Source organism: Amphiura filiformis, chromosome 10 (genome assembly GCF_039555335.1).
Source record: "Amphiura filiformis chromosome 10, Afil_fr2py, whole genome shotgun sequence".
Taxonomy (NCBI): domain Eukaryota; kingdom Metazoa; phylum Echinodermata; class Ophiuroidea; order Amphilepidida; family Amphiuridae; genus Amphiura; species Amphiura filiformis.
In genome coordinates this window covers 48,272,917-48,295,301 of record NC_092637.1, presented here as the reverse complement: position 1 = coordinate 48,295,301, position 22,385 = coordinate 48,272,917, and the positions used below count along the sequence as shown (strand labels likewise).

Here is a 22,385-nt window from a genome sequence, read left to right as displayed (position 1 = left end):
AATGTGAAATGTTTATGTGAAAACATGTGATATATGTGAAAACTTTTCCATTTGAATGTAGAATTTGGATTTAAACATGCTCACTTTGAGTTTAGCAATAAAAACCTCATTAGAGCTGCTGCCCTGTTCATATGAGATGTTTTTGTCAGCACTACTTCGTTGGCGCATGACTACTCACACCCATTTATAAGTTAATCCGTAATCTGTGGGATAAGAGCAGTGGATGGCTGATTCAATGCCGAGTAAATCTTCTTTAAATTTGAACCACTTATTAACAAGCTTCAAATGAAGCATTAGGTGCATGGCATCAAAGAAGACTTTCTTTTTTAGGGTACCGTAACAGTAAGATATTCCGTGATCGTTTTACGGGAGAAATTCGCCCGGGTTTTGGGCGTAATCGGCTTTGTGAATATACACAATCGCTATGGATCATATTCAGCAAGCACAGGTTCAAGATCTCGCCGAGGCATGGGTCGCCGCTAATAACACAAACACACAGTTAACACAGTCACAGTACAACAGAACGCAAGTAAGTTTACAATTATTTTATTCTTTTAATGTTATTGAACATGATTTCCAATATTGCCTCATTTCAGTGTGGAATATAAAATTCTCTAAACAGTAGATGAGTTTGGAACTGATTTAGAAATGAGAATTTATGAGAATCGTGAGAATAAGTTTGGAGTGATTCCGCGTGACATATATTCAGTGCAGTGTGTAGTGGGAAAAACAAGGGGCTCGTTCGGGCGTGTAGACTGGCGCAGCTGTGGGTAACAGTTACTGCTCGCCACGGGTGGTTGCGGTAATACTAATAATAGTATAGTGTTTGCTCATCTTGTTTTAACCTGGTGAATATAATGTGCATGTACATGTAATTATTTGTTTGTATTTTAATTCATGATAATTGATTGGTTAAGTGGAAACAACTTTTAAGTTGAATTATTCAAATTATTGAACATGTTGGCATTAGTTTTAAAAATAAATTGAAGTTTATTGTCTCATTTTTTGTAAACAAACAAATTGCATTTCAAATTATTATTTTTTTATTACACTGTAAATATACCCAATTTACAAAATGTAAAATCTACTTTTAAAATATGCCTTTTTGGTATTTTTGGTCAAATATTTTACTCCAATGAATTGAATGTGTTTTCTCTTTCTGGATCTGGATATGGTTGAGTTGGCAGCTTTGGAACTAAAAATATCCCAAAACTTTTTAAACTATGAACTATTTATTGTTTGAATTTTAAATTAATTATTATTTTATATAAATTTATGTAAATATTTTAATTTATTTTGGTAAATTGAAGTTATTGATTTAAAAAAAATTTATTTGCTTTTTTTTTCTATGGCCCTCATATTTTTTTTAAATAATGGCGCAGTGTGCACACATCTAGATATTTTCAACATTGTTCATAAATCTTCCAGGATTATTTGGGCCATTGGCGTCATCAGTCAATATGCTCGGACTCACAAATCAGTTTACCGGTACGGTACCTCAGTACCTGTACCTTAGGGGTGGTGCAATAATTATGTGTACCCCGGGGTGAATTATAGGGGGCAAAGATTTTTTGGCAGGCCAAAAGGGGGCAAGCATTTTTTGGCAGGTCAATAGGGGGATCAAGCGATTTTTGGCAGGTCGAAAGGGGGGGGGCAAGCAATTTTGGCACAGATATTTTGGGCACCGTTTCTATATTACGCCCTAAAAAGGCGTAGGAAAACGTTACGAACACGTTCAAATATGCACAATTTCCTGCTCGCTGCGCGCGCATTACCGGTATATGTTAAGACAATTTAAGGTTTTAAATTAGGGTTCCCAAAATCTTGCATGTGTAAGGGGGGCAAAGATTTTTGGCACGTCAAAGGGGGGGCAAAGGTTTTTGGCATGTCGAAGGGGGGGGCAAAGGTTTTTGGCACGGCCAAAGGGGGGGGCGATTTTTGGCAGACCATTTTGAGAATTCACCCCCGAGTACATAATTATTGCACCACCCCTTACAGATTTTGATTGTGAAGGCACTCAAGGGCAAGGCAGTTGGGTTGGTCTTCTGGTATTTGCTACAAAATTGTACGGGACCTCCCCACAGGGGTGGAAATTCCCCCAGTCAGAACTCTTGCCCCTCCCCCGGTCCCCCCGCATAAAACCCCCATTGGGTTGGGTAAACACGAATCCCAACCATTTCTTTTAAGCCTAGTATTTAAAGTAATGGATATTGCTACATTGCTACCATACCCTACATATGTATGTGCCCACAGGTCTAGTGGCAGTGCCAGAATTTTTTTCGGAAGGGGTGGGCAGTGTGGGTCTAGGGCATAGTCATAGTGAATTTCGGGGAGGGGGGGGGGGGGGTTGCTGCAAAAACTGGAAATGGTTGTAACTTTTGGTTTTGACTGGGGGGTGGAATGCACCAGTCAGAACTAGGGGTGTGATTTTGGGGTAATTTTGTGCCTGGGTACTTGGCGCATTTTTCGGGCGGGTAACCGGGTACGGTACCCAAAATTGCAACAACAAAAATGCAAAAAAAATAAAAAGGTTTTTTAAAATTTTTTTCGGTTTTGTAGTGTGTGTCCCTGGAGTGACCTAGACCTAAATGCTAGGATCATTCATGGTTGACGGTTGACCTAAAAAAAAAAGAGAAAAAAATTGTGTTTTTAATATGAAAAATAATAATTTGTATTCATGGCATACTCATATTAATCATATAATATCAAAATGCATTGAATTTGAATGCATTTTGATAAAAAAAATTTAGGTCAACCATGAATGATCCTAGCATTTCTCCTACCAGATCTCTAGGTCCTGGGAGTGTGGACACTGCAAAACCGAAAAAAAAATAACCTAACTTTTTTGTAATGTAATCTTGGGCGGGTACCCGCGAGCCCGCCCAAAAATCCCTGGCTTAGTCAGAACCAGGGGTAGCATTAAGGCCCGAAAGTCGGGGGTTGTTTTCCCGTGTTTTTCACTCCCGAGCTTGCAGAAAATCCAAATACATCTACATCACATGTATAGGGTGAAAATTAAATCTTGGGGGGTGAAAATATTTTGCAGTGTAGTCAGGGGTAGTAGTAAGGTCCAAAAGTAGGGGGTCAGAGTTCACCCCCGAGCTTGCACATTCCCAATATATGGAGGGTGAAAAATTAATATTTTTTAAATTTAGGGGGTCATTCACTCCCGATCGCCGGCGATCGGGGGTTAACATTATCCCCCCCCCCCATTTTCATCACATTCAACCCCGGGCATTCAACATAGCTCATTTCAAAAGTCATTTGCATTTATATTCATAATCAAATCTGGGATTGCAAGTGCAATTTTTGAGGTGTATAGTGAATGTTGACTTCATGGAGGTGGCAATTCACAGCCTTTATATTCCATTAGGTTTTCATCGCAAAATATGCTTAAATTTGTTAGCTCATTAACATTTGCATAAATTGAAAATTAAAAAAATTCATGAAGTATCATCTTTCACCTATCTTGCTGAACTCGGGGCACATAAATTAAAATGTTCATTCGAACTCCTTTGTCATCACATTTCAGTACTTTTAAAATTTACTTTACAAATTTTAATAATTTCCATGCACAGGTTGAAAGTGAAGTTGATGAATCTGAAAACACAGAGGATGCCCCAGCACCAATGAAAGCAGGCCCACACGGTGACAGTGGCATGCCTTCTACAAGTCCACCTGAAGCTCATCATCACCATTATGATAATCCCATTCCGATGGATCCGGATCTGTCGGAAGAACTCTGCCACACATCAAATGTGAAGTCGCAGCTGGCTGCAGCTCTGGTGGCCAGAGGCACCCTGGACATTGCGGCATTGACATCATCAAGGAAGAGAAAGCAATCTAGTCCACAGCCGTGTAGGGAGGTTTTGGAGGCAGCCCGTTTAGGACTAGGGGTGGCAGGAGAGGCGGGCGAACCAGGGCTGTCCAAAGTTGCAAAACCAGGCCCTTCAACTTCAAGTCAGCTGGATACCAAAAATAGTAAGAATTTTTTGTTGAAATCTGAATGTTTTTGTGTGTTTGCCATTGTGATATCAGTGGTGTTTTTTGTTGGTTCAATCAGAACAGGTCTTCAGTAATTTCCAAGATCGAAGAAACCGTTTGCTAATTTTTAACTAGCAGTGTACATTCACTTCACTTTTTCTTAAATTCATGATTTTGATCGTGTGCTTGGCATGCGAGGGGTCAAAGGTTCAAATCCCAGGGGTTGAGGGGTACCAAGTGATTTCTTTGTTTATGTTCTCTCTTTTTTCGTTCCTTCTCTAACTTCCAATAGTAAAAAGCAGTGTCCGGTGTTAGGGTTAGTTTCAGGGATAGCGTTAACCCCCGATCGGGGGTGAATGACCCCCTAAATTTAACAAATATTAATTTGTCACCCTCCCATGTTATATCGGGAATGTGCAAGCTCGGGGTGAACTCTGGCCCTCTACTTTTGGACCTTACTCCTACCCCTGACTACACTGCAAAATATTTTTCACCCCCGAGATTTAATTTTCACCCCATGTATAAATCCAAATTTGGATTTTCTGCAAGCTCTGGAGTGAAAAACACGGGAAAACAACCCCTGACTTTCGGGCCTAATGCTACCAGGGGCTGCCTTTTAAGGAGAGCAAGAGCAATCATTCTCTACTGCTCTCCTTAGATCTGATTTAGGAGAGTGATTTTTAGCTCTCCTTAGTTGACAATTCTCTCCCTACATTCTATTATAAATGATCTAAACAGGTCTCCTTGAAGGCTCCAGAAGAGCTATTTAATGCTCTCCTGCAAGTTCCAAAAGACAGTCCCTGTGCTACCCCTGGTTAGATCTTTCATGTACATGTATTGCAGCAGATTTTGTAACTCCTATTGTTAGGGCCGCTACAGACTTTTTAGTGGATGTAGAATATTTGATGTAACGTGTAAAATGTCTTCGTTAAATTTAATCTATTCCCATTATTTATATTTCCAGTAAAATAATATTAGTTTTTACAAATGTTTGATGATGTAAATTGTAAAATCCATAATATATGTGACATGTCATGTCAAAAGGAGACACTTTTGGGCAGGATAGTAAATATGGAGAAATACCGGTAGCCAAAAGTCTGCCCGGGGTGATTTTTTCACAATTTGGGTTTGATGTTATTAATGTTAAAAATATTGTCGGATAGTTTCAGACCGGAATATAACTGGCATCTTGTATTTTTTGAGACATTTTTCAAGGTATTAATTTCTACTCTCAACATTGCAATAATATTTTTAAAGGCCGATATCTCAATTTCCAATTTTATAATACCATAACTTACAAACTCAATATCTTCGATTAGGAATGTCCAATTTCTTCGGGGAAAACCTCATTGTAGAGCAAAATATCTCTATATTTAAGCAGGGATGTAAAAACCTCAAAATTGATAACCTGCCCAAAAGTGTCTCCTTTTGACATGACATGTCACATATTTCCACCAGATATATTCTATTTACGTATCAGGTTTACGTCATCAAAGATTCGTTTTAAAGTTAAACATTACCTGGAAATAGAATGGGAAATGGGAATATAGCAGCCCTCGAATCAACCCACGGCACCCATGGCAATTTGCCGTGGGTGCCCATCCCCACTGCCGTAATGGCCTAAAAATATGTCCTTTACCCAAGGCAGTCACTTGCCGTGCCCTCTAATGAAGTTGCCGTTGGTGCCCCAGCCCTGCCCATTCATTAATAAAATCATTTATGTTTGTGTGTGTTTTCTTCACTTTTGAGAAATTGCCTTGGTGCCCTTTTTTTTTAACAGTTGCCATGATGCCCTCTTGAAATATTACAAACTGCCGTGCTGCCTTGCCTTTTCAGTGAAAATCCAAGGCAATTTTCAACTTGCCCTAAAAAAGTTGCAGTGTCCCTTCAGATCCTTAATTCGAGGGCTGGAATATGTTACATCGAAGGTACTTCTAGGTTAAGGCTTCAAAAATGAAATAATAACGTATTTATAACTCACTTAATCTCAAATTCCAAATTTGAATGAGAGCCTGCTCTTGTAGACTTTGCAGACTATTTAAAGATTCGCATTTGCTTTTTCCTATGGGAAACTTGCGGTACTTCAATGAGGCAAATTGTCAAAGATTTTTACTGAGCCAGGTAGGCATACACTACATACGTTACATTGTGACCTAAAAGTGTAATTTACAATACCAAATTTATTTATGAACACAATATGCAAGTGGAATCAAAATTCACTGTTATCAGACTGTGTTAATCTGTATGTAACTAGATCTGAATATGGATGCGATGCGAGTAGTATTTGACCTTGATCAGTATCTCGTCAGGAAACAGGATGAGGTGAACTTTACAAGAAAACACATGATACATGTGATACATTCACTTTTTGGAGTGACCCCATGGACATTGGACCCCTTGATTTATCACAGTAATGATGATATCAACATCCAATAATGAACAAGTTCAGCTAAAGGATTTCAAAAAGTAAAGATTCAGATTCAAATTCAGAATGTCCAAAAAAATGCCCCCAAATGCCCATGAAAATTAAGTACCGGTACCATATTTAAATTTTAAAGCTCTTTTTCACTTTTCATTTTTACCATCCAAATTTACAGAATACAACTCTTTAATTATACATTAAGAGATGTGGCCCGATTTTTCATGTTGAACTGTTTTTTGCTATATTTGGTTACCACAATTCACCACATTTTTGTTCACACCATTTTCAAAAATGAAAAATATCTTGTGTGTTAATTTTACTGGGGTAATGAAAAAAATAGAGTTTTCTTTTGGTACAAAAATCACAGTTTTGATGAAGAAAATTCCATCGGCTCATCAAGGAGCTTTAAATCTGCTGTTTTTATTTATCTTTGCTCTGTTTTGTTCTCTTACTATTTCGTGATTTTCTGTTTGCCAGCCACTTTAAGGCATATCAACGAGTCAAGTGAGACACAATTTAACTTGTCGCCAATTAAATTGTACAGTTAATCAATAAACAAGCTAACAATTTAACTAGGCTCCACATAACCACACTGCATTCACAGTGGCACAAAAAACCAGGTCTGTTTTTTAAAAAGCTGTGCTTTTGTATACATTACCCAACGGAATGCTATACATAAAGCAATAAACCTGAAATGTTGAGAGAGTAAAGAAAGAAAAGAAGAATAACAATAGGTCCCCATTACATATTGACTGTGCATTAAATCTGTTACCATCGCAATCCTGCAATTTTCCTCCCGAGAAAGCTCAATTTATCGTCAAATCCGCTGCCTGTATCGCGGTCGGCTCAATACAAAGCCGAAATGGCAAGCCTTTTTGCAGAGAATGTAGGGCATAGTGGGCCACCCCGAGATCTATTTAATACATCTCTGGCGAGCTAGCTATCTTCCATTTATCTATTCCTGCAGAGTAGTGTTCACTCACTTCGGCACTTAGACCATAAGCTAACGTGGCCTAGTTTTTGCTCCGATGGTTACTGAATCATTGAAAGAGAAAAGAAACGATATAAAAAGATGGTTACATCACATAGTAATTGCACGGTGGTTGTTATTTTTTTATAGTTTTTAGAGCAAGGTATGTATTTGGAACAGGAGATGGCGCTGTGTTTTAAATCCCAGCAGCCCGAGCTCCCTGCGGATGGCGGATTGTTGATGCGTATGTAGGAAATCATTAACGAGGATAGAATCAAGTCTTGAAATCTTCCAAACCATCCCCTTGATAGCCGGGATTGAGGGATTCTGAGCTCAAACGACTGATATGATTAAAATATTGGCCCCATGTTGATGGTTGGCTTGACTGGCATGGAGTGACATGCTTTTGGGAAGCCTCGCTTTTGATAGCGAAATCTGCTGTGAGCTGGGTCGCTGCGTGCGTATCTATAATGGTTCAAATCGGTACCAGCTTCCCATCACAATCCAGGGCAAATTGTATTTTTGTAAACAACTCGGTTTGACTTCAGTCTGAGCATTCTGGTACATGATTATGCAATAATCTCTCTCTTCATCCTCAATCACACCCACGAGATACTTTACAAATCCACTACCTCTAGTACAAAACAGAAAAAAAAGAGAAAAAAATCTCTTTGCCTTTTTTTCCCATTTCCCATCCTTGTGTGCTACTTCATCATTAGTAAACACTAAAATATATCCAATAGCGGAGCATGCACTGGGATATTCTGACGTAAGTATGTAAGGCCAGTAAAGTTAACTCTGTGAGTAAAAACTCCCAAAGGGTCTTTGATCAGATCTTGCAATGGATTAAGCCCCGTGCGCTAGATCAATAATGGACACAGAGTCTGATTCTCTGTAGTGACGGGGTAAAAAGAAGCAGGCCTGGGCTAGAGGGATTTGCATTTTAATCTTCCTAATGGTGGCTTTAATCTCCCAAAGGGTGGTGGGTTAATCTGTTAATGGAGCTCTAGCGCCAAGCTCGGAGACAGCGGAACCAAGTTCAGGAAATTAGGGGTTGCCAGTGGGATTATCCTCGCCATCCGACCCTCTCGCTGACGCCAACTCTTAGAGCTCTCAGCGACATGAGAATCCCAGCGCTTTGACTTGCTATACTACACCTCGTATGCGTCAGCATGTTTCCCGGCTTAAGCCGTAGATGGGGCATTAGACGGGGGAATTGGATCAAAAGCTTTGCTGTTAAATAACATCAAGTTAAAATAGAAAAAGAAAACAATACTATTGATTGTCTTTGACAAAAGTTAATGGGTTGGAGCAGTGGCAAGATATTTGTTTGGAAAGATGTAGATACATTAGAAGATGAAAGCTTAATTGAAAGTTTTCTGTAAGACTTTGTAAACCATTTTACCTAGAGAGAGATTTTACTAGCAGATTAAAATTTGTTTACCTTTTGAACTGCCTATAGATGATAGTCGGAGGAATAAGACTGATAATTTACTTTGAGATGCATTTTTTTGTCTTAGCCATTATAAATTTTAGAGATTCAAAATGGGATTTCTTTAGAAATATATAGATTTTTAATATCAATATCAAGCCTATTATGTTTTGCTGTTGTGGTGCTTCAAAATATAGTTTTGGAATGTGATGGAATCCATCTTGCTTTTGAATTTTAGATATTTAAAAAAAAATCACTTTACAAAATATTTAATTTAATTTGTGTTTTAATTTTTTTTTTAAATGTTTTCTTATAATTCTGATAACAAAAGTCCACTCCCATTCCTGCCAACCTGGCTACCAAATTTTAGTATAAATTAGTGAATCATTAATGACAGGGGTGAAATTATCATTAAAACTAATAAAAAGAACAACATAATTAATTTGAAATACAATTAGACTTGTAAGTCAACACATTTCTGATGTTTGAAATGAGAGTGCCACAATGATATGAAAATGCAACTTTACTCCATTTGAAAAATACAATTTTGTTTCTGCACTGGCAAATATTTTCATCGTTCAAAGAACAGAACTTGTAAATAAGTTTGGAAGGCTTAGTTATTGTCTAATAGTACATGTTTCCTCCTAACATCTTGTTAGCAGGGTCAACATTTGGTCATACTCTGTATCATAAATATCTTATTTCCTCCGAATTATTTCCAGTCAAACACACAACAAACTCGGCTTAATCTGCTCAATCGCTAATCGCGTTATCAAGAAAATACGCCGGAGCTTCAGCCCCTCGATATCTGCGGAGCTTACAAAGGCGGCCGGACTTCGCTTCATGCTATTAAAAATAATTTATGTAGACGAGGGAAATGGAGCGAGAAATATGTTCTCAAGTGAGAGTTGATGACTGGAATTACAAGCATGGAATGAGTGGATAAAAATTGTCAAACCAGATCAGGATTTATGCTCAGAATTTATGTGTTCAGAAAAACTGACAATTATAGAGGAAATTAGTTTAAAACTTTATTGAGGAGGTTCCTATACATGCTCATAGCTGGCAGTAGTTGGATTGTCAATATATTTCTTCAAGGATTAAAACAGATTGTTTAGACTAGAGTTTATGACTGTGCATCAGTTGTTTTGAGGATATTGCTATTCTGAGGTCCAAGCAAAATGTTAATAGATTTTTTTGCAAATTACCGGTACCGGAAAAACAGATACAAAGTCATTAAACCTCATTCCTTGTCACTTTTTAAATTCCATTCTGCATCACATTTTTTTCTGTTCAATTTAAAAACAGAAAGTACACATTTAACTTTCATCATTTTTCCTGTTAAAAATTGAAATACCGCTAGCGACCAATTACACTAGGGTCACAGTAGCGTGCAATCATGCTATGTCCAAATACGACGGCTAGCACACGTTGCGCAAAACGGTCATCATAAAGCGTAGTTATGTACGTATATGAGACGTAGTCATTATACTTGACTTAACGACTACTTTTTCAACAACCTACATTTGCATCTGTGTACCGTACTTGTAGTATTTAAAACTTACTATCTCTGATTGGATTAAACACATTGTGTATATTCATGAGGTTATGAATGAGTTTTTTTAGTTAACAAGGCAGAGTGGATGCACTGATGGAAGGATGGTACACCCACTGTGCCTCTGAATTTAAACTTTTGAATGTACAAGTGTTAGGGGGTGTGTGTGGGAGGTGTCAGTAGGGGTTTGGGGGGTGTAACTGTTAATTGACAACAGCACAAGAAAACTTTGTATTTGATCGATTAAAGTTTAAAATAATTCCTACCTCAGAATTTTTATGTTTCATCAGCGAGACAGAGACTGGCATTTATCATCAGGTCGTGACCTTCTTGACCTTAGAATGAGTGTAAATTGACATTGAGTAGATTCATAGGTCTATGGTAGATTTGATCAATTTCACCAAAAGACCCTCTCCTTTTCTTGAGCATGAATAAAACTTAAAAGGTTCACTGTGAATTCAAAGGTGACAAATTAATCCCACAGATTATAAAGAAGAGAAATCTTGGTATTAAATCTAAAGAAGGATAAATCCTGGAATGGGATTTAATATTCCACAATCTTGCACAGGCTGTATCAAAGTGATTGTTGCCATGGTTACCCATCACAAATATCTGCTTCTTCTAATGCAACATTGGATCCTCTTCAAATGATCAGAATTGACTATGAATTTCTCTAACATTACATGTATATGAAAAATAATGTGCATCATATGTTTTTATTAACCAGTCTTATCCAGAATCACAGAAAACTGCTTGGTAGCAATCATTTTGATACAGCCTGTACTGTAGATCAGATTTTTGAATTGAGGTTATTATCCCAAGGCTTTGAGATTAGGATTAGGATTAAACTATGGATTTTAATGCCAGATGAACAGAATGACGTGGGTAAGAAGGACACTTTGATGTTGAGATTTAGCTTAGCCTTAGGGTTAGATTAGATTAAAATGAGAGTGGGTATCTCACATAATCTGACCCAATACAATGGGGGAATTTTTTTTTTAATACAAAAGAAAATGAGCATAATATTAATAAATTTTGAATCAAAATGTATGATAAGATAATAGTGAAATAGTGATATATGGTACAGATTTATGGCCAAAATAACGAACTTGGTTACTTTGCAAATTGATGTGATAATTCGGATCATGTCATATGTTATACCAGGTATTATTTGACCCCCCCCCCAAAAAAAAACACACCAGAATTCAAATAATATTTTCAATCTGATTTTGGGTAACATTAAAATAACTGGCAAGAGATCAGGACTCTGGGATTATCCTGAAGGTCTTAGGATTAAGATTATATGATCAGGGTTATAATTTATAAAGGGATTGTGATGTTGATAGGATTATGTTGAGGATAGGAACCACTGACTATACAAGTAAAGTTACTCCCTAATTTTAATTGTATTATTGGGGTGTAATTTGACAAAAGTCATAAAAAAAGCAATTAAAGGCATGTGCAAGACAAAGCAAGTGTAATATTTATGCATTTTAGTACCGTAATTTAAAATGTTATACTAGTGTGCTGTGCATCAGTGATCCTGAATAACAGACTATGTACATAACAGACTTGTATACATGTGGTTGGTTGACATGAATCCTCATCAAGATTATTACTGATCTAAGACCAGTTAACCATATCAAGAACAAAACAATTTCTTTTTTGTCCTTCCTTTCATGTTGATTAAAATCCAATTAACTCAATTAGAAAATGTTTCTGTTTCATTCAAGTCCACAGTGTATTGTATTGTATGTATGTAGTTGGTACTTACGGGTCAACATACAAAGTCAGGTGCAGCTCTGCAAATGATACACAAAGTCAGTCGCCGCTCGAAAAATTAGAGGGGGCACGCCGGGTGCGCCCTCGGCCCCCTCTAAATCCGCCCCTGAGAGGGGTGTCTTTAGGGTGTCCAAAATGGTCAAAAATACCTTATTCTTCAAAATCAGGGTGTCCACTTCCTATTCACTCCATTATAAAAATCAGAATTTTAGGGCGTCCAATTTGAAAATAGGGCGTCCAAATGACAAATAGGGCATCTGGCGAATGCCTTGGTGGTTCTTCTGGTTTTACTATCACCCCGGGGGGCCACTATAGTGTCAAGAGGGGGTATCAGTCGCATCCGAGGACTCTCAAAAAGCACCCTAAACAAGTATTTCCGAGACTGAAATTTTCCCCCCTAAACATGTATAAGTTGCACGATTTGCTACCCTAAACAAGTAGTTGTCTTTTCCCCAACCCTAAACAAGTAATTGATGCAATTATTACCCCTAAACAAGTAAACACACAGAACCCAGGCGGCGAGTGGCATGATAGGGCTAGCAATTTGTGGCAAGCCGTCTGAATTTTGAGCCATACAAGTTTACGTGGTGCTAAAGCTTACCTCAAAGTTCATGCAGTATGTCCAATATTTTCAAGATTTTTGGGCCAATAATTTCCCCTTTTTGGATCACAGGTACAACCCTTTTTATTGAAATATTGTAGAATTTATTCTTTGGGATTGGGATGTACCCATTTCTCCACATAGGCCTATCCAAGAGAATTTTGAACTGCAAGTCCAATGCAAATTACGACCATGGCGATTGCAAACCACACATCGAAGTTGGAAGAAGACGGCAAGCACGGCCAGTTTAGCTTGGTTTATTTCCTAATTTCGTCTCGATTTAAAACATCCTATTATACTGGATTTAGTGGTAAACCCAACCAAAATCCTGAAACTCATTGATTTATATTTTAAGAAAGCCAAAAGAGTTCCAAATTATTCAATCGTTGTGTTTGTAAATACTCCGGTAAAATTTCACACATGTCAAAAGTTCATTGACACAGCTTGTTTTCAAACCTAGAAGTTTGTGGTTGCTTTGTTGCTCCTTTAGACCATGTTCCGATCAACCAAATTTTCTGGGCTGGAAGCCACCAAGACTATGAATATTAATGAGTTTAAAGAGGTTCGGCCAATCGGAAATCCTCTTATATTTTTCCTCATAATTTATTGACTCCACAGTTAAGAAAAAGCATGCTGATTGGTTAATATTCTGAACAAGTTGTGACCTCGTCCGGGGACCTCGTAAATTTTGAGCAAGTGGAACAAAAGAAATTTAAAAAAAAAGTTCTTAAAAATCACAAATTTTTATAAGCTTAAACATCAGTTTTTTTCTGTCAAATGTGTGAAAATATGGCACCAAATGGTATCAAATTAAGGTCCATTTTTGAAAATTCTTCAACTTCTGAGGGGGGGAACATGTGGCGCCTGCCGGGAAATATTTAACAACACTTTTTATTTTCCCGGAAAGTTTTGCATTTTTTCCACCTCTGCTGACATCCCCTCTCCCATTTTAAATTTTGAAATAAAAAACCCTGGGAACCAACCATTAAGAGCCCCTAGACATTATGTTTGTAATGAACCAAAACTAATAGTAATATTTCAGATCTATTATAGGACTTGGTTTGTACAAATACTATAAAATGTCAATCAATGTTTTGTCTAGACTATTTTTAATAGTCTTTCGTCTTGAGTCATTTTCATCCATGCAATTAAACATCACTTTTAGCGGCTTATCTGATCAGAGGAGGAGATTGTTGCTCTTCGTCTTTTCTTGTCATGTAGCATGTATAATTGTTTGAAATGCAGGGACGAATATAAAATTATATAAGGCCAAGTAAAACAAAAAAACATGTTTCACATCCGGGTTTTTGAAAAAAAGGAGGAAGAAAGGGCTTTTTATTTTTTATCACAAAATCGGTGTAAACACATGTACCCATAATTAGAGCTGTTTTAGTGTATACAATAATGCCTGGAAAAAGGAGGAGGCCTCTTTTCGCCAGCCCATAGTGCTGGTATCTAATTCTTAGGTGGGATTTGTGTACACTAAAGATTAGCTAAGATTATAGCCTTCTTCTATTGGTATGAATTATTATTTTTACTTCTTGTGGTGGAAATGTTTTTGATGTCTGCTAATTCGATTTGCAAGGAAAAGAAAGTATGTTTTGCCGTTTCAACGAACGAAAACGATTGAATATTGCCAAAGTTATGTTTGAATTAATTATGACTTAAAAAGTTGTCATAGGTTAGGCCTACACATATAAACATAAACTTGTTCAGCAATCAGCATATCAAAAAAATGACATGGTCAACAATTAGTAATTAGCGGGAATGATCACTGGAGCGAGGTCATATCAGTGGACTACTGAGCGTGCATAATTGATATGTTGATAACAGATCTAAATCTAATAATGTTGTAGAATCAAAATCTTCATTATATGGACCACATTGGAAGTCAAAGTAATTATCTATCCTATCCTGTATCGTTTTATGGATAAAAATGACTCAAAATGTTATTGATGATATTATTGCTATCTTTAACATAGTTTTGTCTTTTCAACGGGAAAAATCCGATGGAAAATAAAGTTTTTAGGGGCTAGCTATAATATTGAACAATATATCCCATATTTTGACATGCACTTATAGAAAATAAATACATGATTGTCTTACTTTATAAATTATAAATACTGTAAAATGACACATAACTAAAGTGAGGCCACTTTCTATCTTTTTTATTTGATTCATAAAATTACATTCAACAAAATGATTGAAGACTGAGAAAACACACAATGCAGACTATTACAGAATGGAGTAGGTAAGATGCCATGTCCATAGCTTTGCTGGAGTTTCGGACTAACAATCAACACATTCAGAAAAATACAGTTTAAAAGTGAAGATTGTAATGAATGATAGTCCTTTATCATGTGCTTGCCACTATCTACTTTATAGTAAACTATACATTGCGAATTAATATAAAATCATTTTAAAATAAAATGTGCATGTAAGTTGAGTTTACATAGCGAATTAACTAACAACTGCAGTGTATTTCTTGATTTTAATAATAAGCATGGGTAAAAAGCAGTAAAGACAAAAATACAGAATAATTTGGAGTAATGAATTAAAGAGTTGACAGGAGTTATAGGAGTTAATGTTTTTTGCTGTTTCAGTGTGCATGTTCTCACCATTGATGATTTGGTGTACTGTCATGTAACATGGATGTAAGCGTGATCCTAAAAAAATGCCTTTCACGGTGACCCAAACTATTTACAAGACCTCTTCTGCATTGAGGCTGGCCTTCCCTTTTAAAGGGAATTTTTATTATTTCTTGTTCTGAGAGATCAGATAGGCCCCCTCTTAGTATCACAAAACCTTAGCAAGGCTATACAGCAAGGCTATAGAAAGCATCTCTACTTCCTAAACATATGTTTTTGAAAAGTTATAACTGAATTTCAAAAAATAAAAATAAAATTGAAGAAACCTCAAATAAAGGAAGCGGGAGGGGATGTGAAACATGTTTATTTTTTTATTTGGCCTAATACCGTAACCACTCGGGTATAAACCCACCTTCGGCTATAAGCCCACCCCCTATTTTTCAAAACATTCTGGGAACAACCGAACAAGTGTGCACTCAGGTATAAGCCCAGTACTAAATTTTGGCCAAGTTCTAAAATCAAATCAATAAAAAAATATCAGTTGATAATTAACATTCCACACTTATAATTTCAAGAAATTGACATACATGTAGATGATAGAAATTACTGGTACATTGGGCATATACAAATGGGGGATGATTGTTCTTATTTTTAAATTCATGCACTAGCCCTTCCCCGGTTATAAGCCCACCCCCATTTTTGGAAGTGAAATCTGCCATCTAGCAGGGCCGGCGCAACCTATAGGTCAGGCGATCGCCGCACCAGTTTTGAGCAAAGTAAAAAAAAAAAAGAGAGAGAGAGAGAAAGAGAAAAGGAAGAAAGAAAGAAAGAGAGAAAGAAAGGAAAAAAAGTATGCTTTTTAGGTCTTCAATTTGCAAAATTTTCCAACTTCTCAGCTCCGATGGGGAATATCCCCCTCAGACACCCCCTTGCGTAGTGAATAAACAAGTGTCCATTTTCGCTTCTGCTTTCAACATTTGCCCATTTAAACATAGGCCTACAACAATAGGGAAAACTTGTCCACGAAAGGCTTCATGCCATGTCATTTCACAAATTGTCGGCTTTTTTTACACACTAATAAAGACAAAATGGTCCACTTATGGTCCACCAAATCGCTTCAATTAGGTCTTCATTTTGCAAAAAGTTTCTTACTTCTCAGGGGGGCATATCCCCCCTCAGACACCCCCCTGTGTCGGGCAAGCGCGACGCGATGCTCGCTTCTCGCACATTTTTTTACATTTACGATATTTTATTTTAAGGTTACACGAAGAAACGTATAAAAAACGTATAAAAGACGTATAAAGTTGTTCTCTAAAACCGCGTTTTCTCAGCAATCAAATATCGCAGTGAGTCAAATGTTGGTGCATAGATGTATCTTAACATTATTTTTGTGTGTTTAACTGTTTATACAAATTTTTAGAATCCGTTTGAAAATCCTTCGTTTAAATCATTTTTACGCACCATGTTCACAAGATCAAAAACACGTTCCATGCAGTTTTTTTCAAATATTACGCTCCGTATAAAACTACGCCGAGTGATTGTTTTCTCCTTTTTGTATTGTACTACAAATCGACAAAAGAAATAATGTTGCCATGGGGAAGAACCAAAAACAGTACAGATTAAATTTTATTAGCCCGTTTTTGGGAACAATTTTCGAGAATCTTGTACCACAAAACACTGTTATGTTACATTATCGATATCTGGATTGTGGAACATTGATTTTGATTTCTAACTGCCTACATTATTTCTCAAAAGTATGTCGATTCCTTTACCATTTGAATTTTACTCCAAATATAAGCTACTTTTGCAAAAATCGAGGTTTTTTAAGCCATCGATACCCCGACATTTACAGCGGTGATGAGATTGTTTATCATAAGAGCCTGGTATGCACTATTCCATACTAGTCAGTTTGAGATCAATCGATTTCACAGATCACTCAGTAGCTCAATCGGTTAGCGCGCTCAGACTCACGTTCGACTATATAATACTATAGTTTTGAGCTGGAAAACTTTGAGTGCGTGTTCGAGTCCCTATGTGGTCCATTCCATCTATTTTATTTATTTTTTCTCCCACTTTTTTCTTTTTTCTTGTTCGTTTCTTTCTTTCTGACTGCAGCGATTGATTGTTTTTGCCCGTTTTTTTTCATTATATAATTTAGAAATTTTTAGGCTATACTAGTCTAATAGTAGCGCTGACATATGAATATATTTTTACAAATTAGATTAACAAAATATTGGTTGTTGGTTTTGTTACTGTTGTTGTAGTTATTGTTGTAGGCCTATATATTGCATAATCAGGGTATAAATAGGCATACTAGGCCTTTTATAGCCTATAGAAGCAAGTTGATTTATTTCACGACAGCCTATCATCCAGGATAATTTTAAAAATTGAAAATTTAGAAAATCCAAAGGAAAATTGCCGAAAACGGCTGCCCACAATCACCCCCCCCCCCATCAGCCCATCAGCCCCTTCCCTATCCCTGCAACATATAGGCCTAGGATGACTCACGAGCCACGGTTTGTCCGTGGCCCTAGTTCAGATTGAAACACTATTGTACGCGTGAGTTCATTCTTTTCTGCATGGCTGTTTCCATTATTAACTTACGCCCCTCTGGAATCAAGCCTTGAAAATCAATTGTATTTAACCTTAAAGCACCCCGGGGGAAGCAGTCCTGGATCTGCTCTTGACACCTTGTATATATTGATGGGTCTACTTTCAAATTCTCAGCGGCACCCCTCCCCCCTTTCCCGGGTTTTATAATGTGAAGTTCTTAATCTGCATATTTACCATTGCAAATTGGGGGAAATTATAATAGAGTGAATTTTTTTTTTCGTGATTCTCGCGCAACCGGGACCTTATTTTGGTGTTAACTTAGGTCTAGAATATCCGCAATTTTGTTTAAAAAACAACAGGAAATGGCCCCTAAGCGCATCCAGAAACAAAAAATTTTCCAGGGGCCCTAAAGCGGGCCCCTGCACCCCACGCCGTTAGACGCTCCGCTCCCTTCACTCACTACACTCGAATGGGATAGTATATTTCTAGTGCCGCACCACTTATAAATCCCTTGCGCCGGGCCTGTCTAGGGTGGTGGGCTTATACCCAAGTGGTTACGGTAGTATACAGTAAATACACCATTTTGTGTCACGCAAATATGCTTATATTTCGGTAGTGGTTTTTTCGACCTTGTAAGTTGTATTTTTTAGTGGTCCGTCTCTGAAATTAACAGGGCAAGAAGCTTGGCCTGAATCTCTAATATTTATTCTCTTCAAGATTTTTCAGGCATGATAATTTTCAGGCATTTGTCTGAATTCAGGCAGTTTTGTTGTCCAAATTTACTCATTTTGTTTTCAGCCTGTTTTGGTCCTTTTAAGGCTGAATTCAAGCGCTTTTTCAGGCAGTTTTCAAAAAAGCCATTCTCATGCCTGATTTTTGTATTGAAGTGATTTGCAAGAATCAATTTTGATTCTGAAAATTTTTGTTGAAGTCTACACAGAAGATATGTAATTTGTGAGAAATTGTAATGAGTACAGGCTATGCAGACTTTTTGCAAGAACCAAGATACTGGTACTTTTTGAGCGAAGTGCAATACATGTATGTATTGTTGTACATTACGTTTATATAGTTTGATCAGTTCCTAATCGGCGGCGAGCCTTATAACATCACAGATTAATAACAATATTTTATTTTGAGAATTGTCTTGTGACATTTCTCAAGAAGCATCACAGATTACTAATTCAAGTCCGATACTTTGTTGACTTTCTTTAACACACAAAACATAGACCAGGCAGGTCAACTAAAGCACTCTTATCATGGATCTACTCTTCGGCGTAGTGGACAAAGCCTAACATTTCCCACCGATTACGAGGTGATCAAACTATAGCTCAGCCTCATATCTAATCATATAGGGGTGGGTGGAAACTTTTCCTTCTTCTCGATCTGCAAAAGCTGTTGATAATCCACACCACTTGCACAGAAGTTGCTCTTGTGCCGCATGCATGCAATAAAATTCAATTTGCGTTTTGCCGTTACTCAAGACTATAAAAACAGGGTCAATAGTTTTACCCACATTTACATGATGATTTTGTTTTTAAAGCAACAAACATGGAGAATGCTAAATGGCAGAGTGGAGACACAACTATGTTGATAACATTACTTCTGAGTTGAGTATATCTTGTAAAGTATACACTTAGGGACGCACCATTAGATACCAAGGGGGGCTGGGTAGTTTTTGAAAAAAAAAAATTTTGTCGTGCCATCTGAGCAAAAAAAAAAAATTTTCTCCACCTCAGACTAAAAAAAAAAAAATTTGCTCCACCTCGGACCAGAAAAAAAAAGATTTGCTGTCAAGGGTGAAAAAAAAATTGTCACAGTTAGTGAAGAAAAATTAACCTCATATAGCTTTTAGATTGCAAAATTTTTCGCGCTTCGCGCCAATTGGCTCCTTTTTTCAACAACAATATTTATTTTAGTTTCGAACTTGTACGTATTTTATATGCGCATTTGTTTGTGAAAAGTTATTATGTGAGCCGGGTTTGTGAGTGAAAACACTTGATTCACTCTACTTCACAGAATTTCACCAAATTCCACCCCAATGTCAAAATTATTATAGAAATCTGTGCCACATGCCAGGTCCACATGACTGATTGAGAGCATAGGCGTAGATCCTAGGAGAATAAATCCCCCAATATTTGCTAGGGGTGGTCCATACAATCATCCCCAATGTTGATGCCTGTATGTGGGTTTCTGACGAATTTAACCAAAAAAATCCAATTTTTCGCGCGCATTTATTCCACATTAATGTACCGTATTTCCCCAGTTTAGCTTCAATATGCCAAAATTTTTACGCACCAAAAGAGGTTCATTATCGTCAAGCACCTAAAAATAATGATGTTTTTGTGGCACTTTCGAAAATTTAGTGCTACAAAAGCGTAAAAATGATTATAAAAATGGACATCTCGACAAACAAATTGTTGAAAATTATAGGACTTTACGATTGCAAAAAAAAAAAATTGTCTCTCCGAAGTGTTGAAAAAAAAATTTGCTTCATCCAGGGGTAAAAAAAAAATTTGCTTCACCGAGGTGCTAAAAAAAAAATTTGTCACGACCCCAACTACCAAGCCCCCCCTTGATATCTAATGGTGCGTCCCTTAGCTATCACTGCCAGCATTTACACTATGTATGGACCACAATGGCCTCATCCCAATTGCATAGTTCAATAACCTCAATTAAACAATCATACTGCAAAATTTGACCTCAAGTTGCAGAGTATGAGTTTTCATACCCAATTGTTCAAAGGTCATTCAATAAATGTACAAATGTATTGGGGTTAAAGAATTGTGCCCCTGATAGATGAGCATGTTGTGGATCCTTGTGTTAGTGATTACAGAACTACCAAAATGTCCTAATTCCACAAGTTTTACAAAAAGAATTGGATTCCCCATTTCAGATTTCAAATGCATTAAAATGAGTACAAACAGGCCTAGTATCGGATAAGTGGTTTTAAGATAAGCATCAGTTTGGGAAACAAACAATATTGAAATTCCTTGGCGAAACCACTTAGCAATGCATAAAGGGCTGTTACCACACTACTTGACTAAATCGCATTGATTCAGACTCATGTAGACCAGAGATAATCCATCAAAGTTGTGAATAAATTACAATGAACATTTCTGGACCTGTTTAGATTTTGAGGTCTTCAGAGTCGGGAGGCAGTGTTTACTCTTGCCATGTCGCGATTTTGGCATTAGATTTGTGATTAGCTCAATTTGAGGAATTTATGAGAAAAATTAGACCAAAAAATTTGGAGAAAACTTCGTTTGGCACACCACGTTCGAGAGAGTAAACATTGGTGGGGGGGGCTTTGGCACCCCAGAATCATACTGTTGTCATTTCAGAACCTTGAGGGGTTTCTGATATAAGGTAAAAATGACCGTAAAGGTAGGCAATTTGTGTGTAAACTTTTAAAAGCATCCCTCTCAGTCACTTCAGATATGCCAGTTTTCAGGTTTTAACCTGAATTCAGGTTTTTTGTGAGTTCAAATTCCTGTGTTTTTATTTATTTTCAGCCTGTTTGGGGGCTTTTTGGCCTGCATTCACACGCTTTTCAGGTTTTTGAGTGAAACTGACTGGCATCTCTGCACTTGTACTTTCTTTTCTTACCCCTCCCATCCCTCTCCTCCCACACACCTACTTTGGTATATTCCCCCATCATATATTTATGAGTGACACACATTATCGTGTGTGTAACACGCTTTGATAAATGGCAATTCGGATTGATTCGGATTTTTAAGTGCTGTGTGATTGCCTCGCATGAGAGATAGAGAGATGCTTGTCATTGTAATTGCAAGCCATCTCAGATCAGAGAATGCATACTCCAATAAAACCATCACAGCAAGCTAGCAAGCTTATTCAAGCAGACATAGTGCCTGTCGTCTTTAACATGGAATAGATTGCCTACATTGATATTGTATTGATGTAGGTTACCAACATGACCTTTAGCTGTCAGTTTTACTGTTTTTACTAAAAAGAAAATGCGTTGATGAGATCATTTTGGACCATAAATTGTAGAGGGGCGCTCTTCATTTTAAGCTGGTAGAGGGGGCAATTTCAGTATATCCATTGATTATCAAGGAGCATGGAATAGATTACTAGTACCTATATTGCAAATATATCTAGGATACTTGTAAAGATAACATTTATCTGCCAGTTTTGCTGTTTTTATTAAAAAGAAACCCGTTGATGAGATAATTTTGGACCATAATAGAAGGTTCCTCTTCTTAAAATGGGACAGACTCAGTACACCGGTCGATCTTACCGTTTCCGATGTTGATTAAGATACTTCTTCTTGCATCGATCCGAGATGCGGAAAAACCAATAGTCATTTTGTCCCACATAAATGAATAAATAACAAAAACCCCGATCCCCGGTGGACTCACCCAAAAGGTGACGTCACACCATATGATCGTCCTTATCCTCCTTGGTCTCCGACTGACACAGGCGTGCCTATCGATTGTTCATAGCACTGTGTATCAATTTCTCGACCAAAGGCGAG

At 37.3% G+C, this 22,385-nt stretch overlaps 1 protein-coding gene across 2 annotated transcripts in view; it reads left to right on the top strand.

Annotated features, from left to right (window-relative positions):
- The first annotated feature begins 211 nt into the window (after nucleotides 1–211).
- The window catches only part of LOC140162974 (uncharacterized), a 137,316-nt gene continuing 115,142 nt past the window's right edge, over nucleotides 212–22,385 (top strand). For both annotated transcript variants that reach the window (XM_072186298.1, XM_072186297.1), the window contains exons 1-2: nucleotides 212–529; nucleotides 3,579–3,981. In XM_072186298.1, coding sequence (XP_072042399.1) covers nucleotides 425–529; nucleotides 3,579–3,981 — 508 coding nt within the window. In that variant the 5' untranslated portion in view covers nucleotides 212–424. The remainder of the gene's footprint in view (nucleotides 530–3,578; nucleotides 3,982–22,385) is intronic.